Source organism: Leguminivora glycinivorella, chromosome 24, assembly GCF_023078275.1.
Source record: "Leguminivora glycinivorella isolate SPB_JAAS2020 chromosome 24, LegGlyc_1.1, whole genome shotgun sequence".
In the NCBI taxonomy this organism is placed as follows: domain Eukaryota; kingdom Metazoa; phylum Arthropoda; class Insecta; order Lepidoptera; family Tortricidae; genus Leguminivora; species Leguminivora glycinivorella.
The window spans coordinates 13,232,514-13,255,960 of NC_062994.1; the positions used below are offsets into that span (position 1 = coordinate 13,232,514).

General features: G+C 38.7%; 2 protein-coding genes across 4 annotated transcripts in view; one reads left to right on the forward strand and one right to left on the reverse strand.

The window, feature by feature from the left end:
- Positions 1-2,132, forward strand: part of LOC125238880 (glutamate decarboxylase) — an 84,291-nt gene extending 82,159 nt beyond the window's left edge. For both annotated transcript variants that reach the window (XM_048146353.1, XM_048146354.1), the window contains one exon: positions 114-2,132. In XM_048146353.1, coding sequence (XP_048002310.1) covers positions 114-296 — 183 coding nt within the window. In that variant the 3' untranslated portion in view covers positions 297-2,132. The remainder of the gene's footprint in view (positions 1-113) is intronic.
- A 3,748-nt stretch (positions 2,133-5,880) lies between these two features.
- LOC125238760 lies at positions 5,881-23,057 on the reverse strand. Of its 2 annotated transcripts, XM_048146188.1 has the most exons (8): positions 22,903-23,057; positions 22,591-22,750; positions 22,053-22,258; positions 17,359-17,442; positions 9,182-9,668; positions 8,782-8,912; positions 7,135-7,320; positions 5,881-6,093 (listed from the first exon to the last, which is right to left on the reverse strand). In XM_048146188.1, exons 1-8 carry the CDS (start codon positions 22,960-22,962, stop codon positions 6,073-6,075), a joined length of 1,335 nt encoding a protein of 444 aa, XP_048002145.1. In that variant the 5' UTR covers positions 22,963-23,057; the 3' UTR covers positions 5,881-6,072. The 2 variants fall into 2 exon arrangements, with proteins under 2 accessions (XP_048002145.1, XP_048002146.1); XM_048146189.1 differs by lacking the exon at positions 8,782-8,912.
- Positions 23,058-23,447: the final 390 nt, after the last annotated feature.

Consider the following 23,447-nt stretch of genomic DNA (forward strand, 5'->3'; position numbering starts at 1 on the left):
GATGCCAGTCAACGACGGAAGCAAACAGAAATAAGATACCCTTGCCTTGCCAAAAAAAGACTTATTTTTTGTCCAGTCTCTTTTTATCTTTCTCATAATGTAATCCCCCCCAGGTGTGCGCCAAGCTGAAGGGGCGCATGATGCAGGCGGGCACCATCATGGTGGGCTACCAGCCCGACGACCGCCGCCCCAACTTCTTCCGCAACATCATCAGCTCGGCCGCCGTCACCGAGAAGGACGTCGACTTCCTGCTGGCCGAGATGGACCGTCTGGGGTACGACATCGTCGTCGACTAAACTGGCTCATTTAGCCTTCAACGGACCGAGGTTTTTTCTTTGCTCTGTTAATTCTGTTAGATAACTTTGAAGATATGGACTTCCTCCTGGCTGAGTTGGACCGCCTACTCGCCTAGGGCACGACATAGCTGTCGACTAAACTGGCGAAGCGAGCTTTCAACGGACCGAGGCCCGAGGTGTTGTTCTTCGAATACCTGTTCTGTTAATTCTGTTAGACAGCTTAGAAGTTGTCGACTTCCTCCTGCTAAGTGTCACGACGTTGTTGTTGACTAAACTGTCGGTTAGCTTAACTTAAAGCATTTAGCTTTCGACGGACCGAGGTTTTTCCCTCTAATGCCTGTCTTGTCACTTCTGTTAGATAACTTTGAAGATGTCGACATCCTTTGCAAAGGCTTTCAATTCTCAAAAAGTCGGTCCGTTGAAAATACGTCTACGTCAAAAATATGGTTTCCCTTCCAATCAATACCTAAATGGCGTTTAACGTGTACTTTAAAAGCGTTAGTTTTTTCATTAGTCAATATCGGTCAATGCCACGAACTCGACACAAAAACATAACTTTTACATAAATTAGGTACCTACTTACGTACGAAATCGTATCTGTACTGTAGTCTGTAGGCCTCGTCTCGAGAGAAGTAGGACCTTTTAATCATTATATCTAATCACCTTTGCTGTTAATAATGGTATGATTATTTAAAAAATAACAGTTTGACTGTTCATCACTTGTTCACTGGACGATTACATTGTTAAGCGTCGCAACGCAAACTTAAATACTCGTAAACTAAAAAAAAAAAATGCTTTATGTTGAGTCTAACTTATTAGATGTTATATTTTGTAAGCTTCCGGTGCGTGTGTGCGTGTGTGCGTGTGTGCGGGCTGCGGGGCGGTGGCTGTGTTGCCTCCGTGCCCGTGCCCGCAGGTATTTGAGAACTATGAGTATATGTAATGTAGTATTTAAAGTCGAAATTAATCTTCGTCTCAAGACTAATGTTGGAAAGGAATGGTGTAGATGCGCATTTCAGGCAGACCCTTGTTAAAATATATAAATATATCGGTAAATGTAAAAAATATGTATACAATTTAATAGTTGATGTTAACATAATATGTAATATGTATCGTTGAAATAAATTCTAATATTATATTTATTCAAAAATAAAATTGTTACACTGTCATACTATATTTAATATTTAAGTTGCGTCCTTCATTATTTTGACTAAGTATGTAGTACAGATGACGCTCTTGTTGTGCTGCCTGAAAATGATCAGAGATATGGTAGGAGTGGGAAGATTGTTTGGACAGTGCTCAAAGTGACTGGGAGCCATTCTAAAACAAAGTCAAAGGAATTGTATCGATGTAGTCAAATAACTAGAGGTCCACTTCTTTATATAAAATATACTACTTTCACATTTAGATATAAAACTCTAAACGCGCAGTTGTATGCTAAACTAGCATTTCTAAAAAGAAATAACTTTATTTTGTATAATCTGAGGCTACAACTATATACATTTTTTTTGGCTTTAAAAACCAATAAAATGATTTGAATGTTGAAAGATAATGTAGTCTTCCAATAATTGCATTAATTAATTGATAGTGTTAGGGGTCGGTTGTATGTTATACTTGGCTCACGTTTATATGAACCGTCTATAAAATATATTAGAATAAATGATCATATTATCCAAGTCACGTGTTATAAAAATTCTCGATGTTTTCCATAATGTAAGTCTAAATGTTTGTTGACAATGGAAATATATTTTCAATAGTTGTAAGAAGATAAATAAACTATATTGTATTAGTAAGAAATTTCCACAGTAAGGCCTAAATTAATTTTCATTTGCTGGAGAATAACCCCCTTATTCATAAACGCACACTAAAGTTATCAAGCCGATAAAGTTCGTTTGTCCCTTTTCGGCGTATTGGTGTGATAGAAAGGGACAAACGAACTTTATCGGCTTGATAACTTTAGTGAACGTTTATGAATAAGGGGGTAATTGTCTACGTGCTAGCTGAAAGCATATTTATTTGCTTATAATATATTTCTCGTTCGGAAATGGTTGAAAATTTTACGCGTAGCGTAGCCTAGATATATTTAGACATAATATAATATAATGGTCATATGATTATATACGAGACATATCTCCCATTTTGCCAATTAAAAGTATATTTTACATGTTGTGTCGTAGTCGCCATTTGGAGGTTCACTATTTGTGAACGCGGATCTTAGACGCGCCGCGGACGCCGGGAAATATTAGATATTCAGCGCCTCTGCAATACTCGCATCTACTTGCACAGAATTACAAAAAAGAAAACTGTTGTCATCTCTTCAATCTGTCTCATGGTCTCCAGAGATTCTGAATGTCTGGTAGCTTCTACCCTTCAGGCTTTTTGAGGTTTAATGAACTTATTTGATGACGCTTATCATACCCTATTAGAATAAATTAAATTATATTGTGATCATTTTTATTTCTTGCCTACTTCTATACCTATTTCTAATTTAAAATAACTATTTTTTTAATGATCGTTACTAGATTGAATTTATTATTTCGCAATGTTAAGAAAAGTGTAATAAATAAATTATATTATTGTGTAAAAACGCAATAAATAATAATAATGCATTGCGCCATCATTCGCCAGTAGGCACTTAAAATATTTTAATATTTAATATTAAAATAGATATAAGGTATGATTATTGATTACTTACCATGTTCTGTATTTGTCCCCTACAATTTTTTTTTATATTTTTTTGTTCTTTATAATATTATCTGATACTATTGTTTCTGTAACTGTTTGTTCTCGTGTGATAAGAGTATTACAATAAAAAATTATAATGTTTTGTTATTTTTGTAAGCGAAGATTTTACATTATATTTTCGTACGTCCGTATATTTTTAATGATTTGTATAGGATATGTAAATATAAGACAATACGAAATGTGACGATGACAATAGTAACCGTAGAGTAGGGGAGTGGAGGAGATGATAATATGTGTAATACTCTATTGTATGTTGTCTTCATTTTTGGCTCTCTCGGTGTTGCATTTAAGTTGTTGGTGTACTTACATTTTACTCATAAATGTAATTTAATTGACTCGATGTATTACTGCTTCTACTGTAAGCAATGTTCCCATCACTACAGATAACTCACGCAGTAGCAAACAACTAGGACATTGCTTAATGTAGACTTCATATTGTTTAACTGGTAGCGCCACCTAGCGGGCAGTAGATGAACTATGCTTTTGGTTTCTTCGAACTAAGTGTTTTAGGTAAACAATAATTGCGACTAAAAGTCGTTTCTTTTCGATCGTTACGATGAAACTATCTGTCAAATTATAAATAAATTAAATGTAAATAGGTAGTGTGAGTGTGCCTGCGCGTGCGCCTGCGCGTGCGAGGAGCTAGTGTGCTAGAGAATTATATTTATTTTTGCAAAAGTTATACTTTAAAAAATAAATTACTTCTAAGGGAATAACATGAGCATGTTTGAAATTATTATGAGTATAAATGGAGTTTGTTTTAGGCATAGTTATTATTACAGAAATTGCTGAATTTATTTTTCGTAAATCGTTTTTTATATAATTTGAAATAAAAAGATAATGCTTATCAACTTTTTTAGTGCAATTTAATTAAGAATACGACCTTGTTTTTCTAACACTACAAAGTTATTGAATTGAGTAAAATCAACATAATTAAATTAATAACTTGCTGTGTTAAAGTATGTACGCGATTGGATAGTGAATGTTAATGTGTAAAAGAAAATATATTTTCAATGTCACATTGGATAAATGGAAATAACAACAAAATACAAATGTCTTCCATGGATGTCTTCCATTTAGAGTAAGCGACCGTTCTGTGCCAACCTTCTACATCGTACCGCTACTCGCCGGTAGATGGCAGCACTTGTAACATTTAAAGCATTGTGTATATGCTTTGTTTGCCAAGAGTGGCACTGAAGCTTTAGTAGTTTCATGGGCTCTGCCTACCCCTTTATGGGATACAGGCGTGATTGTATGTATGTATGTATGTATATGCTTTGTATTTTACAACGGTCACACTGGGGACACGCGATAAATGAAAACTGCTGAAAATATAACTTAGTTGTTGCTCACATAATGTCCTGGAGCAAATATTTTGGGGAAAATCATCTTCTATTTTATAATACCTATTGAGATTATGAAACATAGTTTCCTATAACTAGCAGTTTATTCATATTGTCTTCGGTTACCGCGATAGTTACTCATGAAATAAAACTATGGAAACGGACAGCAGTTTATTCTCAACACGTGTCTGTAATCATTGATTATTGTGATATGTTCTGTTCATCGAATACTTGTTCTAGCCGTACGTTAGTCCGGGGAGTTTAGTGTTAGAAGCAATATACCGTTCATCACGTAACGCGTCAGTTAGCCAACATGGAACTATGATTGTTTGTTGCTATATGTAAGAACCTGTATAACCAATAAATGGTATTGTTGTTAGTTTGTCTTCGTTTCATTTACAACTTACGTGTTTTATTACTCTTAACGAATCCTGGTGGCTTTGGCTCGTTCTACTCACAATTATTTAGCAGATTCAATCCCTATAAATGTCAGAAAAAAATGTATGGAAATTGTAGTTTCTACTCCGTCACGGGCAAGCGAATAAATGTGACGCAGTGGTCGGTGTCGGTACTGAACAAGTGAGTGTCACGTTTCTACAGTAACGCAAAACTGACCGACCATTATAAGGTGCATTAGGGTAATGTCGAAAGTCGCATAAAAATCACCATTATTTCCATCATATCAAGATTCCCTCTTCGAAATTACCCGAGCATTTCAGTCACTCTGTCACCCTAATGTACCTTAATTATCACTATCGCCATAGCGGCGCGGCCTCACGCCTACTGATGTGCCGACAAAAAGATTCCAATATTCTGAAATTTTCACATAGGAAAACTTCGGAAACTTTCCATAGTTTGTATGGACAATTGTGTTGTGCAGATGGAAACGTTCTATTTCATAAATTGAAATTCCCTTTATTTTTCGTGAAATTTTCGTGAATTTTTCAAGAAATTTAAGTTTTTTTTTTTATGTTTCCGCAACTTGCACATCACTACTCACGCCTGAAATGTATGTAAGGCTTTCACAAATTTATGCAGTTTTGAAGACTCACGAGAGAATACACGCCATACACGCTGGTGACAAACCATGCCACTGCGAAATATGTAACAGCGGCTGAAGATCTAACAGACTTTTACATTTCGAAAGTTTCACGGCACGCCGCACGTGACAAGTATATAGGTGTTAGTGCGTATTCACATTATCCGATCCGATATCGGATGTCGGAAGGATTTCAAAGGCAAAAATCTAAGATGGCGTCTTAAATGTATGGGATATCGGTCCTACATTCGGTTGCGGATCGGATAATGTGAAAACGTATTTAGGTACATTTAAAGGGTCAAAGCTACACAAAGCTACACTAGATGAAGTTGTAAATACGCTTCCGGCATTCCTTATTCCTTATGGAGTCAGTTTTTTTCGTGAACATGTTTTATGAATGAGTTCAAGTTCATTGTACATAATGTAATGGCCTCAAGCGGTTATTAAGACACCAGTGTTTTTGGGAAATTATATTTATTTAACCTTTCATTGTTAATCTTTGATTCACGGAGGTAACAACAATCTTAATAACTAAATCACAGACGAATCACACGTGAACTAAATTAAAAGTTTGATTTTACCTACTTGGTATTTTTTCTCTTTATTTCCTGTGGTTTCAAATCAGCGAGTATATACTGGATATTTGCTTTTAGACCAGATCGAGGACGTCCTGAAACAATCATAATTGTTAACAGCCCATACTAGCCGACACGGAAGCATGGAAAGGCATTAAGCAGAGTTTGATGTCGTGGGGTCCCTCAGGGTCGGCTGAGGTCGCTTCTGGCACGTTAACGAGGACCTGCCGCGAACTATGTTCGGCGTGTTGTCCTTTTTGTTGGACTTGTAAATTCGCACGTAAGAGGGAATTTTCACGACAAAAGATACAAAAACTTTTTTAATGTTTTTTTCCTACTTATTGTGCGAGCCCTTTCGATCCTACTAGATAAAAACAAGCGTCCCAAATTTTATCCGTTCGGGAGCTAGATGGCATAGACACTCACAAACAGACAGACAGACACGTCAAACTTATAACACCCCGTCGTTTTTGCGTCGGGGGTTAATAAAATAAAATCCGACGGCCGCAGCTAGCACTAATGTCGGGCGTGCCCGTAGGATACGGTATTTCACGCACGTTGCTAATACGTTTTTTTTTGACGTCCGGTCTGGCCTAGCGGGTAGTGACCCTGCATGCTAAGCCGCGGGCCTGGGTTCGAATCCCGCTAAGGGCATTTCTTTGTGCGATGGTCACAGATATTTGTTCCTGTCATAGATGTTCTCTATCTACATACATAAGAAAGATCATACATCTCCATATTTAAGTGACATCTAGCGACAATCACGCGCGTCAACTAGCTTATATTATCAGTACTGCTGCTTGTAAATAGATGTCGCGACGAACTAAAAGTGTAATGCTCACCAATTTTTAGCTAATATTACAAGAGTATTAATCGGTAATTCTGTTATTGATTCCTTTTGCTTGTAATGTAAGTTCTAATATTAAATTTTTGGCAGACGAGACACTGCGACACCTAGTGGTACTGATAATTCACCCTATTTGACGCGTGATTGTCGCTAGATGTCACTTAACTATGCCTATACAAATAACTCGCATTTACTGATGTATGGAGTTACAACTATTTCCTTTCTTATAAGTAAGTATGTCGTCGTGTAAGTGCGTTTTACATTATCCGGTCCGATATCCAGCTGGTACCTTGAACTCGTCGTCATCTCTGTCGTAGAGCCACCAGTTGGTGTGGAGCCGTAGGCGCGCGCGCAGGTTGTTGTCGGCGTCGGCCGCGAACGTGCTCGCGCGCAGGTTGGCGCGCATGTCGCGCCGCGCACGCGCCACCAGCGCCACCACGCCGGCCGACACCTCGCAGTCGGCGATGTCCAGCCACTGCGCGTGCGCACACACTATTACATTCTCGGTTAGCTCACACCGGCGAGCGCCAGTACGTATGTAAAGCTGTGCTCGACTGATGGAACAACTACAGTTTCAGAAAGTACTATTCTTAAATTATTTTTTCCCCTCACTAGCTCGGAAACACGTGTTTTGTCCTTTAATACTAGCGGGTAAAAACACATTTTATCCACTAGTGATTAAATTAATTTGACCTTGAATAGAGGCAAATTTTCTGCTTTAAAATTGATAAAAGTGGGTTAATCTAGTGATGAAGATGTTTTACCACCTATGGAACTACAGGAGGCAGTGATAAACGCGCTTTTTGCGTAGTTCTTTCCTCGCTATAGTGAGGGGAAAAGTTTTGTGTTACACACGAGTGCAATAGTACATTACATCAGAGGCCGGGAAAATGAGGATTTCCGGCCAAGTGGGTATATACGGATAGGGATACGAGGCCAGGAATCCGTTTTCACGCCGAGGCATGTATAGTGCTTTTCTCAAACATACAATGAAATAAAAAAAAATGCTCTAAAGGACAATATTTTATAAAAAAAAGTTACTTTGCAGGCCTAGGCCTAAAAAATAATATGAAATCCCTTTACAGTCCTCTCGAGTTGTTGCGCCCAAAAAGCGATACTTCCCAGCCCATTTTAAGGAACGTAAAGACAATATTTCATTGCATGTTTGAGAAAATGTATTTTACTTCTCGTGTGTTGAAAAACAACTTTGCACTCTTGTATAACAAATAACTATTATGTGTGTATAATTTATATGCTGTATGTTTTATTCCAAAATCTGTAAATGCCAATTTTCATGAATTAAAAATCGAAGAAAGGTCTTCTAACATCATTTTTAAGTGGCAGTAGGTATGGAATCTGGTAGCTGCTTTTACTGACCCGCTATCAAAATACACCCTGTACCTATGTAAGATAGTAAGGTAATTTATTATTGATATCTTTTTGTATTATTCTTTGTATTATGAAAAATAAATATTTCATTTTCATTTTCATTTTCATTTTTTTATTCGCTAGCTGACCTCATTTTGAAGGCATTTCTATGTTAAATCTTATGGAGTAAACTTAATTCCACCGGCCCCCGCTAGCATTAATGTTTGCCACGCCCACAAGATGACTTGTATATATGACTACATTCACGTGCGGCGCCCTACACTACACGTGTAAGCCGAGACGTGTTCATTCTTATTATTCTTCGAGCTCCGAAGACGTCATAAGTTGTAACACAACTATGATACAGAGAACGTCAACACTGTCGATAGACTCAGGTTTCAAAAGCGATAGTGATAGCAATACGATGAAACAATCTTACTCGTACAATCTTCTAAAAGGCGGCAAAATTTAAAATTATAATTTAGTACCCATTTTCTAGTAGTCGGCCAAGCGAGTGATGTGTGTGTGTGGTGTGGAGCTGTGTGGGTGTTACAGTGAGTATAGTCACCACGAGCTTGGGGCAGGCGTGCACGCAGGCCGCGACGTCGCGGTCCCCGAGGCGGGCGCCGGCCAGCGTCAGCTCGAGCAGGTGCGCGCCGCGCGCGCGCAGCAGCGCGTCCAGCCCCGCGCGCGTTATATCTACGTACCAAACGCACATTTGCTCTACAATTTCACATATACATACATAAACTCACGCCTGTATTTATAAAAGGGGCGGTGAAATTTCAGTTCCAGGTCGGCCGTCACCCGCATCGCAATCGGGTCCGTGTCCGTACCTCCCGGCGAGTCCTAATATCTAAGACGCCCGAGGGAGAATAGATGATGGTGTAAAAAGGGGCGCGGGCGGTCCCCGACACATTTTTAGATAATCACAAATAAATTTAAAATGGAGCTCGGTCGATCCTCACAGCTTCTTCGTAAACGCAGCACCCCCAGCATCTCGCAGCTGGTGGCCAGCGCCTGCAGGTGCTGGTCCCACGCGTCGAAGTTCGCGTCCAGGTGGTAGAGCCGCTGGCGACGGCACAGCGCCGCCATGAGCTCGTCGCTCTCGGCGCGGAGCCGCGCGGCGTCGGCCCGCGCGCACACGTCCTCCACGCTCACTATCAACGACTCTAAATTAGGCATCTTGTCTACGAGCAGATGCAGTTTATCCCTAATTTCTATTTTATTGTGATTTCTCTTCCGCAGCACTAATGAAGTCAAGTTGGTCAAGCGGTCTGCGCTCTCGAGGAGGAAGGAGAACTTGAAAGCCCTGCAGGAGGTGAGAACGAGTCTCTCGAGCTGGGGGGTGCGCAGGCGGCGCAGGAAGCGGCCCGTGACGCGCTTGTTGTCGACGAGGGTGAGCTCCTGGAGCCCGCTCGTGAGGAACTGGCTCACGCACGCGTCCGTTATCTCCTGAAACGACAAACAATGTGTGTACGGCAAGCGTTTTGCATCAGAGTGTTTTTGAAACTATAGTTCTGAAGTGACTGTCTGTTCCATTATGAAATATCGTGTGTTTCCGCACAAATATACTACTGTCTTCTTCCTGGCATCATCCCGGGAACTTGCTGCGGCTCATGAAGAGCCCGGCGACCGCTCTGCACAGGCTACTGTATCCACGCTAAACTCGATGTCGAAGGACGTTGGTGGATGTAATATTTATTGATTTAAATGAACTGAGTCCTGGGCAATGTTTACTGTGTAATGCTATAGTATAGTCTGTATAGCACACTTTATGATAATGTTGTGTACAATAGTAATAGTAATATAAGTTGCTAATTTACAATGTTGTTTGCCTGCATTATGTCAACTGCGTGGGTATCAAATCCTTCCGCCTCGGCGCACCCAAGTCGGACCCCAGCGCACGTCCGCGCCCTCTGAAGGTAGTCCTCAATAGTAAGAGAGACGCGCAGGCAGTACTGCGTAAAAAATCGAAACTGGAGAATCCTAAGTCCATCACCGGCGACCTGACCCCAATGCAAAGGGAGTATCTTAAATATCTTCGTGAAGAGCTTAGTAAACGCGTAGCGAATGGAGAAGATGATATTACCATCAAGTATGTGCGAGGTCAACCGGCGATTGTAAAAATCACTCCAAAAAACAGCTAAGCTCTGTAACTGATAACCCGAAAAATGCAATTACTACAACGACCAATAACACACGTTTTATAAGGAAATTGTCACCAACACTTTATACTATTACCATTTTTTATACAAACATTCAATCCATTAATAATAAATTAGACCTATTCATTGCTAGAGTAAACAACGTAAGGCCAACACTGATTGTACTTACTGAAACATGGCTAAAACCAACAATACCCGACTCAATGATAAGAATACCAGGATATGATGTGTATAGAGATGATCGGACTGTCAAAAGGAGTGGTGGAGTTGCACTATATGTAGCCAACAGCTGTAACATTTTAAAAGCTAGACTTGATACAACTTACAATATGAAACATGAGGCTTCGGAGTGCTTGTGGCTGGACATTCAATTTGGATCAAAAAAATTCTTACTGTGCGGTGTATATAGAGGTCACGACTCGACAATAGATCAAGATAATATAGTTTTAGAAAAAATTAAACTTGCCTCTGAAACGCATACAACATTAAGAGCGTTATAACATTTCGGCGTCGGGCGAAATTAGGTATTTTACCCGCCGCGCGAGCCCAATATGCCGACCCTTTCTAGCACGTCTTATCACTCGCTCGCACTACAATAATGGACAAAACAATCTTGATCCTTTCTATGGAATTTTGATAACAACCACAATCTACTATCTCGATATAAACTTTTGGTTTCTAATAAACATTATTTTGTACGAAAATACGAGAATATAGCGCGAAATAATATCAATTATGTTAAAATTTATTTAAAAAATTAAAGTAATAATTATAAAAGTAGACCCCATCCCAAATATTTGCTTTTGTTATATGATAAGTATTAAGGTAAAGTATATATTAATATGATGATAAAATAAGACAAATACAATTCTAATTACTTCAAGGTGGTGCTCAGGGTCTGATGATGGAGCCAGATGGTGGTCACCAATACTAATGAACAATATGACTATACAACTTCGTGGTTTACATGTCATTCTAGCATTTTCACTTTCACATTTCAAGTGCATATACCACGAGTATAGGTTTTCGGGTGTGCTGATTTAAAAATTAATGACCGATTTGGAATCTGACATTGCTGACTGTCACTTTGACACAAAAGTCGTCATGGGTGTCGTAAAATAGGTTTTAGGGGTGCTGATTCCAAAAATAATGACCAATGTGGAATCTGACATTGCTGACTGTCACTTTGACGCAAAAGTCGTCATGGGTGTCGTCAAATAGGTTTGCGGGGTGCTGATTCCAAAATTAATGAACAATGTGGAATCTGACATTGCTGACTGTCACTTTGACACAAAAGTCGTCATGGGTGTCGTAAAATTGGTTTTAGGGGTGCTGATTCCAAAATTAATGACCAATGTGGAATCTAACATTGCTGACTGCCACTTTGACACAAAAGTCATCATGGGTGTCGTAAAATAGGTTTTAGGGGTGCTGATTCCAAAAATAATGACCAATGTGGAATCTAACATTGCTGACTGTCACTTTGACACAAAAGTCGTCATGGGTGTCGTCAAATAGGTTTCCGGAGGTGCTGATTTGAAAATTAATGACCGATTTGGAATCTTGACATTGCTGACTGTCACTTTGACACAAAAGTCGTCATGGGTGTCGTCAAAAAGGTTTCCGGGGTGCTGATTCCAAAATTAACGACTATTTTGGAATCTCACAGTGCTAATTGTCATTTTGACACAAAAGGAATCATGGGTGTAGTCAAATAGTTTTTAGGGGGTACTGATTCCAAAATTAATTAAATGATTTAAAAAATAATGACCGATTTGGAACCTGACATTGCACAGTACCCCTGGAAACCTATTTGATGACACCCATAACGACTTTTATGTCAAAGTGACAGTCAGCAATGTCAAATTCCAAATTGATCATTAATATTGAGATCAGTACCCATGAAAACCTATTTGAAGACACCCATGATCACTTTTGTGTCAAAGTGACAGTCAACAGTGTCAGATTCCAAATTGGTCATTAGTTTTCAAACACCTCCGGATACCTATTTGACGACACCCATGACGACTTTTGTGTCAAAGTGACAGTCAGCAATGTCAGATTCCAAATTGGTCACTAATTTTGGAATCAGCACCCCTAAAACCTATTTTACGACACCCATGACGACTTTTGTGTCAAAGTGACAGTCAGCAATGTCAGATTCCAAATTGGTCATTAATTTTGGAATCAGCACCCCTAAAACCTATTTTACGACACCCATGACGACTTTTGTGTCAGAGTGACAGTCAGCAATGTCAGATTGAACATTGGTCATTAATTTTGGAATCAGCACCCCTAAAACCTATTTTATGACACCCATGACGACTTTTGTGTCAAAGTGACAGTCAGCAATGTCAGATTCCACATTGGTCATTAATTTTGGAATCAGCACCCCCTAAAACCTATTTTACGACACCCATGACGACTTTTGTGTCAAAGTGACAGTCAGCAATGTCAGATTCCAAATTGGTCATTAATTTTGGAATCAGCACCCCCTAAAACCTATTTTACGACACCCATGACGACTTTTGTGTCAGAGTGACAGTCAGCAATGTCAGATTGAACATTGGTCATTAATTTTGGAATCAGCACCTCCTAGAACCTATTTTACGACACCCATGACGACTTTTGTGTCAAAGTGACAGTCAGCAATGTCAGATTCCACATTGGTCATTAATTTTGGAATCAGCACCCCCTAAAACCTATTTTACGACACCCATGACGACTTTTGTGTCAAAGTGACAGTCAGCAAATGTCAGATTCCAAATTGGTCATTCATTTTGTAATCAGCACCCCTAAAACCTATTTTACGACACCCATGACGACTTTTGTGTCAGAGTGACAATCAGCAATGTCAGATTGAACATTGGTCATTAATTTTGGAATCAGCACCCCTAAAACCTATTTTACGACACCCATGACGACTTTTGTGTCAAAGTGACAGTCAGCAATGTCAGATTCCACATTGGTCATTAATTTTGGAATCAGCACCCCTAAAACCTATTTTACAACACCCATGATGACTTTTGTATCAAAGTGACAGTCAGCAATCTGAGGTACTACATATTCGTAATCTGAAAGTAATCAAGTCAATAATTTCAGTTATTTTGAATCGACTATGATTCCGAATTATTGGTAATAGTAATGATTGTATAGATGATTAGTGATTCCTTTACATGTAATGGTAATTTACCGTTTCACTTGATTACATTACAAGTAATCTGACACCCAGTAGTGTCAGATTACAAAGTAAAATCAAGTAATCGTGTAATCCGGAATCGATTACGATTTCCCCATCTCTGTTTTAGTTATATGGTTCATTGGTACTGGTGACCACCATCTGGCTCCATCATCAGACCCTGAGTACCACCTCTTGTCAAAGGTCTTGTTGAGACGAACCCAACGAGCCTAAACACGAAGTCGTTTACTTACATGGTTCACTGGTACTGGTGACCACCTTCTGGCTCCATCATCAGATCCCGAGTACCATCTTGATGTGTCTTATCATCTTGACCGTATTGTAATTTTCACATTTTTATCATCACAATGTTGTAATACTTTAACATTCAAACATAACAAAGTATTACAAAAGCAAATATTTACGGATCTAGGATCAAATTCGTTGGTCGCTGTTTACACACACACAATGCGAGGATAGTCCGTGTATAAACAAGGCGTCCGACCCACACAACGATAAATATTCTCGACGTTTGCGATGAAAACTCGGAGACCAAAGCGACATACGTCTTACCTCCTCGAGCTCCGGCGCGGCACTGAAATCGCAGGCATCCGTCGCCGGTAAAATAGCGACAGGAAGGCTAGTTTTCAAAAAATTGGCAAAAAATCATGATAAAATATTATAACGACAAATGGATAACAGCAGTTTAAGCACATTGTGCAGATTATTTATATACTAAAATAACTTCGATAACATGTAGATTTTCGGAGAAATGATCACTTGTTTCGATGTATTTTCAAGACAAAATTGAGTTCGTTTTACTTTCAATTTCTCAATTTCAAAGGATTAAATGATAAATATTGTTTAATGGGCCTAAAGTACAAGATATTAGGAATTTAAATTTACCGCATTTATGAGAGTGAGCTTATCAAATTGTACATAATAAGAGCTCCGAAATCTGTGCTTCGCGCGGTTTTTCCTAAACGAGCATCAGAAAAAAAATCATTACTAATTGAAAACGCTTTTTCATGCATATGTTTTTTAATGAACCGACAGTTAATTAGATTTTCTAACTGAAACAAGTACTTTAACTGTCTTTTAGTATGAGTAAAGTGTACAATTTTGCCGATAAATATTGTACATTTTACAATATATCGCCTTTTTTTGTCATAGCGCTCTTAATTATGGGTGATTTTAACTATCGTGGTGTCAAATGGCCTCTACAAGATTGTGAATACTTATCGCCGCAGGAGGACAACTTTGTCCAATGGTACAATAGTAGCAACCTTACCCAACTGATTAACAAACCCACCCGATATCGTACAGGCAACCTACCTTCTTACCTGGACTTGGTCATGACCAACGATGAGGCTCTTGTTGCCCAAATTAGTCATGAAGCACCAATAGGTAAAAGCGACCATGAAAGCCTAGTGGCAACAATCCAGATCGAAGCAAAAAACCAAGATATAACAGTGTCAAGGTGGAACTATAACAAAGCCAATTATGAGAAAATTAATGAAAAGTTACAGACAACACATGAAACAATTAAGAATATGACAAACCCGGATGAACAATTTAAAGCTCTTCTTGCTGAATTCTATAATTCAAGAAATTTGTATGTACCTAAAACAAAAATAAACATTTGTGCAAAGAACAAACCCTGGATATCTAAAGAAACTAAGAAACTTATTGCGCAAAAAAAAGAAATGTGGAATAGATACCTATTAACTGGCCTAGACGAACACTACAGGAAATACAGAAAAATAAACAACACACTAGTTAATCATAGACAAGCCTCACGAATCAATTATGAAAAAAATCTGCTACAAGTTGGACCCAAACGATTCTATTCCTACATAAGACAACAGATAACCTCAAAGGTTAGTACACCAACGGCACTGCAAAACAAACAAGGACAAACTGTCACAGATTCTCACCAAATCGCTGAAGCCTTCGCTGACCAATTTGCTGGAGTGTTCCAAAAGGAACCACCAGGCCAAATGCCCAATCTGGACTTGTCTCTTAAAGTCGAGGAAACTATTGGTGAATTAACTTTTTCTAGCCATACAATCCAACAAGTCATTAAAGAACTAAAATCCGACTCTGCACCAGGACCAGACGAAATTCCCGTTACTGTTCTCAAAAACTGTAACCTGAATGAAACCTTATCAGTAATAATGCAGACCTCATATGATACAGGAATATTACCAACTATGTGGAAGACAGCCTCGGTGACGCCCATCTTCAAAAAAGGAAACAAACTCGAACCGGCAAATTACAGACCCATAAGTTTGACAAGTGTGGTATGCAAAATAATGGAGAAACTGGTTGTCTATCACCTACGAACATTCTTAGGGAAGCACAAAATAATTAGCGACCAACAACATGGTTTTTGTCCCCACCGTTCCACAGTATCAAACCTGCTCTCATGCCTTGCTTCTTGGACGGACAGCTTCAACAAAAGAAATCCTGTAGACGTTGTATATCTTGACTACGAAAAAGCTTTCGACAAGGTCCCAACTAGTAGACTTCTCCGGAAACTAGAATTCATAGGAATACGAGGCAAACTACTTCAATGGATTGAGGCCTTTCTACGTCAAAGAACCTTTTGCGTAAGAGTGGGAGAAACTTTATCTGGCCAACGAGATATTCACAGTGGCGTTCCACAAGGCTCAGTCTTGGGCCCAGTTTTATACATTATCTACACATTTGACCTTCCTCACTGCCTGCACTGCAAGGTTAGCATATTTGCAGATGACACAAAAATATTTGCGAACCCCCTGACAGATTATGATAAACTGCAAAGTGATCTAAATAAAATTGCGAATTGGTCGAAGGAATGGCTTATAAACTTGAATGCCAATAAATGTACAATACTACATATAGGAACCCAAAATCCACATTTAGTATACAAGCTTAACGACGTGAATCTACGGGCAGTTGAAGAACAAACTGACTTAGGAATTGTTATCGCTTCAAACCTAAAATGGGAAACTCACATAATAACAATAACAAAGAAAGTTAAGAGCTTTATTTACCTTATCAGAAAAGCGTTTGGGATTCTTACACCTGACATGATGCTCAAGATCTACAAAACATATGTTAGGCCAATACTGGAATATGCCTTTCAAATTTGGAACCCTTACTTTGTGAAAGATATTGACCTACTGGAAAAGGTGCAGCGTAGCTTCACCAAAATACCAAGGCAGATCAAGAGACTACCATACGAAAGTAGACTGGAAGCACTGAAGTTGACTACACTCAAGGAAAGAAGAGATAGAGGTGATCTTATTGAAGTGTATAAAATCCTGAATGGACACTATGACCTCGAAGACTTCAAATCTGTACTCAAAAGAGACAATTCAATTTCAATTTCAATTTTCAATTTATTTATTCGTTCATCATAGGTACATAATAGATATGATGAACGAATAAATAAATTGAAAATTGAAATTGAAATTGAAATTGACACCAATACCCGACTGAGAGGGCACCACTTAAAACTACAGAAACTCTGCATGTCAAACAACAATCCACATAGACACTTCTTTGCTAACAGAGTAGTCACGCCTTGGAACAAGCTACCAGAGGAAGTAGTCTCAGCACCCAACATCAACAGTTTTAAGAACAAATTAGACAAACATAATAATATGAGATAAACCTAGAAAAAGATACCAGGATACAGGCCATATCAGTTGTTTTTTCAACTGCCTGCCTGAATTATATAAATAATAATAATAATAATAATTATGTTGCTATAGGTACCTATAAATGAAATAAAACAAAATAGTAAACTTACAAGGCAGGTCTCCAGCGTGAGCAGCTCCAGGCGCTGGAAGTGCAGCGTGTCGGTGGGAGGCAGCGCGCTCTTCAAGTTCCACAGCTGAAAGAGGCTTTTCAATTCAATGTTTGTCTAAAACTTTGTTTAGTAGTTAAGTATTGTTAGGTTAATAATCTGAGACATTCTTTTATACATCACTACACATATTGTATGAAAAGGTGGATACCTATGTTGAAGCACCATTGTCAAAATTGAACCATACTGAAGATAGTTGTGAAGAAACCTTCTTGAATTTTTGTTATATTTAAAACAAGTACAGTCAAGTGCAAAAATAGTTATCGAAGAAATTGTCTCCTAAATATGGTACTATGATCTTATTACACCGGACTAAGATGCTATGGAACATATTTTTGAGTAAGATGTGTACACCCATATTTTTACACTTGACTGTACTATATTTACTTGAGCCACATTAATCAACCTTAATAGAATGCATGGACTTCCGGTTCCGGCCTTTGAAACGTAACGTCACTGTGCTGTCGCTCCGTAAATAAATAGCTAAAATAAATAGTTAAACACTAAAGTTCTCCCAAAAACATCATTCCAAGTGTTAATCAGAGTGTAATAAAGTGGTGAAAGTATCAGTTTAGGTGCAAATATTGAAATCTGCGAAGTTATAAGACGAAGAAAAGTGGTGCGATTTGTGAGGTTAAGTTTAACATAGACAAACGGATGATCGAACTGTCAGTGACAAATAAGTGACATCTCGAGTGTTGCCAGTGATAAACGTAAAAATACCCCATTTCCACTGCGTTCCGTTTCACGCAAAAACATGGAAGCACAATTCGAATTATACTTTGCAAAACTGCAAAAGGAGTTAGAAAAACAAACCGATCTCCTAACTACGAGAATAACGAATACCATAGACGAAAAACTGAAACCTGTATTGGAAGAAAATAGTAAATTAAAAAAGAAAGTGGATCAATTAGAAAAGAAAATAGAATATATGGAGAATGAGAAGAAAAGCAATAATATAATAATACACGGGCTAAAAGAAGGGGAAAAAACCACAACAGACCTAATAAAATATGTGCAAGAAAAGTTTTTAACAGAATTAAACATATCCATCGAAGCTGCCGACATAAACAAAATTTATCGCATTGGAAAAAACAAGAAAGGAGAGAAGCCAAGACCAACGCTGCTATCTTTCGTGAGTGGTTGGAAGAAGCTAGAAGTACTGAGAAACAAAAGCAAGTCCAAGGAACTACAGCTCACGGAGGATTATTCCAAAGAAATTTTAGAAAAGAGGAAGGCTCTAATACCACAATTAATTGAGGAAAGGGAAAAAGGAAAAATAGCCTACATCAAATACGATAAATTGATAGTTCAAGAACATGAAAACACAAACACAAGAGACAGCAGAAAAAGGGAATTGTCAATTTCCCCGTCAACATCAAACACACAGACAAAAAAGCAACAAATTACTACCTCATCTAATAACCACAAAACAAACACGTACAATCTGTTTAGACCTAGATCTAACTCAAACTCTTCAGAACACATGAGGCAGCAACTGTCAGCAAAAGGACTGGAAGAATCAGCATAGCAACTAAATCAACAAACAACAACTAAATTAGGTCCCAACCCGGCTGGTCTCCGTGGGACGTCAGACCAACACCCTCCATCGAAAGGAAATAACCCAACTATATCCAAAGAACACAAACAAAAGTCAATCAAAAAAATTAACATATGAACATATAATGTAAGATCCCTTGCAACAACTACAAGGCTACTAGAATTAAACAACGCCATTAAAAAACTAAACTGGGATATCATAGGCCTAGCCGAAGTGAGAAAAATGGGAAGCGCCATAGAGGAATATAGTGACTACATCCTTTACTACATCGGTGAGACTAAAGGCCATCATGGCGTAGGATTTATTGTGAAGAAATTTTATAAAAACCAAATAACAAGCTTCATAGGCATATCTGAGAGGGTTGCCTTGCTAAAAATGAATTTCGAGAATGGACCACTGTCATTAATACAAGTATATGCTCCAACAGAAAGCGCAAACGAAGGAAAGATGAAGAAATTTTATCAGGATCTGGAAAAAGCACTCGAGATGGCAGACACTCACTTTTTAATCATGGGCGACTTCAATGCGAAAATTGGCCAACCGAGACCTCATGAGAAACCAATAATGGGCAGCTATGGGTATGGAGAACGAAACACAAGGGGCGAACGACTGATAGCATTCGCCCAGGCGAATAAACTGTCTATACTGAACACACATTTCAAAAAGAAAGAATCGAGAAAATGGACCTGGAGAGCCCCAAATAACAAAACTACAAATGAAATTGACTTCATACTTAGCCCAAATCCCGAACAAGCAACTAACCTAGAGGTCCTCAACAAAATAAATTTCCCATCAGACCATAGGATGCTGCGATGCTCCCTAAAAATGCAACAACCTAAAACTAGTAGACGTAACTTTACATGCCTAACAAACAAGCTGCAGACTGCTCAAGACAAAGAAAAATATATACAAAACTTAAAAACAAACATAAAAATTCTAGAAGCAACCATCGATAATGAGGAAAATATACAAACCATTAGCAACACATTAGAAGAAACAATATCAAAAAGTATGAATACAGATAAAATAAGTGATAATAGCAATAAAAGTAACAAAATTATTAGCGAACAAACACTCAAGTTAATAGAGAGAAGGACAGAGCTGCTAGCTACAAGAAATAGGACAAAAGAAATGAAGAAGGAACTCGGGGAACTCTTCAAGAAAACCAGCAGAGCACTCAGAGAAGACTACGAGGTCTACCGAAAATCAGTAGTAGAGAGAAATATGTCAAAATTCCGTAGCACCAAGAGAGCATACAAGGAACTCTCAACGTACAAAAACTGGATACAAGGACTAAACGATGAAGAGTACAAATCAAGAGATAGAAATTTTATAATAAAACATGCAACAGCTTTCTACTCCGAACTGTACAAACAACCGGAAGATACAACACAACAAGAACAAAATAACTCTGCCCAACAAGAAACACAGTTAACAACAGTAAATCCAATAGATGCAAAAGAAGTGATGGAACACATTAAAAGGCTAAAACCTGACAAGAGCCCGGGCCCAGATCAACTTACAAATGATGCCTTGAAAACTGGAGCTCCTATACTAGCAGAACCCTTAGCCAAGATTTTTAACAAAGTACTAGTAGAAGAAAAAGTTCCAACTCAATGGTGTCAATCCAACATCATACTGCTCTATAAAAAGGGAAACCCACTTGACATCGGCAACTACAGGCCCATCAGCCTACTTTCCTCAGTATACAAGCTTTTCTCGTCAATATTACTGAGCAGAATAGCACCAAGGATCGACAGAAACCAGCCTATTGAACAAGCCGGCTTCAGACCTCAATTCTCTACGATTGACCACATACATGCCACCGAACAAATTATAGAAAAATTCAAAGAGTTTAAAAGACCGCTGTATGTGGCGTTTGTAGACTACTCAAAAGCGTTCGACAGCTTAATACACACATCAATATGGAAAGCGCTGAATAGCAACAACATTAATGAGAAATATATTAACATCATCAAGAACATTTACTCCAACAGCGTCAGTAGAGTGAAACTGGAGAGACTAGGAGAGGAATTTAAAATTGCTAAAGGTGTCAGACAAGGGGACCCCCTCTCTCCAAAACTATTTATAGCGGTGCTGGAAGAAATATTTCAAAAACTTCAATGGGAAAAGAAAGGTATATGGATATCAAACAAAAAACTCACGCATTTGAGGTTTGCGGACGATGTCGTTCTATTTAGTGAAACAGCCAAGGGTATGGAAACAATGCTAACGAGCCTAAACGCAGAGAGTCAAAAAGTAGGCCTCCACATGAACGCGTCTAAAACAAAAATTTTAACTAACAGTCACAAAACATGTATAACTGTAGAAGGAAAAGCAATAGAATATGTGAACAACTATGTATACTTAGGAAAAATGATTTCATTTGACCCTAACAGCAACGAAAACGAGGTAGATAGGAGGATAAACATAGCTTGGAGAAAATACTGGTCACATAAAGAAATCCTAAAAGGAAATTACAGTTTAAAAATAAAGAAAATAGTCATGGATTCCTGCATACTACCCAGTTTGACATATGGATGCCAGACATGGGTTTTCACCGAGAAAGTACGAGGAAAAATCTTATCTTGCCAACATGGGATGGAGAGAAGCCTTTTAAACCTAAAAAGAATAAATAAAGTCAGAAACACTGTTATTAGATCACAAACAAAGGTAACAGACGCACTGCAGTATAGCTTAAGGCAAAAATGGAGATGGGCCGGACATTTGGCAAGGTACAAAGATAATAGGTGGACTGTTCTGGCAACCAAATGGAAAGGTCCTCTTGGAAAAAGAAACAGAGGGAAACAAAGAAAAAGATGGAATGATGACATCATAGAAACCGCAGGAAATAATTGGGAGCATATTGCGGAAAACAAAAACAAATGGAAGAAGATGGAGGAGGCTTTTACCCTCAAGGGATCACACATCAATATATAATAAACAAAAATAATATAACAAAATAAATATGGGATGTGTGAGAACAAAGCTAAATAATAATAATAATAATAATAGAATGCATGAATTGCACCACTGAGGCTGTCTTTGACAGTCAAATGATTAAAAACAAACATACCCTAAGGATCTCCAGGTTGGGGCAGGCGTCCCGGAGCAGCTCCACCACGCCGCTGAAGTTTTGGCAGTCCAAGGAGAGCGACTGCACCGCGCGCCCACACTTCTTGAGCCAGCGCTTGAACGAAGGCCAGATCTTACTCTTTTTTCTTACTACTATGGTATTTTCATCAATTTCATTAAACATGTCCATAATCATAATTGGACGACCTGAAAAAGAGAATTAATTCATATTAAACCAACATTCCAAATACAAATAAATGATTATCTTATCTTATCTTATTCCAATAAACTATAATCAGCCCTCTCTTGTGCTGCAGCATCAGGAGAGATCACTTCCATGTGAAACAAACACCGGACCTCGGTTTGTGTAGTTCACAACTTCACATGGAGTCAGTAAATGAAATTAGCTTGGGACTCCTATTAGAGGTGAAGTCTGATCTCATTACTGTGACAGAAGGCAAACATTTTGATGTAGTGTTTCAAACGTACACACAATGTTTGCTAAATTCAAAGACTATAGCAATAAAAGGGCTCCTCACGTGATATATCGTCAAGCACGAGCCGCTGCCAGTCCCTGCAGGCGGCCTCCGTGCGCATGAGCTCGCGCACCGACAAGTAGCCGAGCACGAGGCGCCAGCAGTCCGCGTTCAGGGCGCCGATCACCACTCTGTTGGCTTGTGCTCCTGCTACTCCTGGTACCTGGGTAAACATCTTGATGAATAACAGCAATAATACTTTATAAAAACACAAACTGTTTTGCTGTACTACAGAATTTTGTAAATAGTAGCAATTAGTTGCAGAAAATAAATAAATAAAAGACAAGAACAAGAGCTCAGAAACCGTCGAATTACTTGTCGGGGAGTTCTCGCCGATCTCAGAACGCGGACGTGCGTTCCCTCCATACACTCCATGTCACAAGCAAATTACTTTTGAGCATTTAATTATGTACTGTTGTAAGGATGCGATTTAGTTTTTGCAACAGATCGTATTGAAATAAATACTTTCGTTCATCTCTTAAACGGAACAACCAAACAATTCGGTTCAAACTCAAAACTGACATGTTATGACAGTTGTTAGATGAGTTTTTTTTTAATTGACTACTAGGCCCCAACTCCTAGTTTAGTGTAGCAATATAAAGCTGAGTTTACACCAGGAAGTTGTTGCTGCAAGTTTTGAGACGCAACTATGGGTAAGAGTGAGTGGCAAATATCTGCATCGTTTTCGTGCATATACCTGTTTCAAAACTTACTTGCAGGTGTCATGGACTTTCAATATCTGTAAATCTATGACAGGTGTAAACTCAGCTTAACCTCAGCATCTGGCTCGAATCCGGCTCCTTTTTAGGGTTCCATTCCGTATGTATTTCTCTGCCCCCCCCACGCCGTTTTCGACTGGT

Coding starts and splice junctions, on each gene's coding strand:
- LOC125238760 (XM_048146188.1), bottom strand. CDS start 22,962: ATGGAGTGTATGGAGGGAACGCACGTCCGCGTTCTGAGATCGGCGAGA. Junction 22,259..22,590: donor CGTGCTTGACGATATATCAC/GTGAGGAGCCCT, acceptor TCTCTTTTTCAG/GTCGTCCAATTATGATTATG. Junction 7,321..8,781: donor ACGCCTGCCCCAAGCTCGTG/GTGACTATACTC, acceptor GCGCACGCGCAG/TGGCTGGACATCGCCGACTG.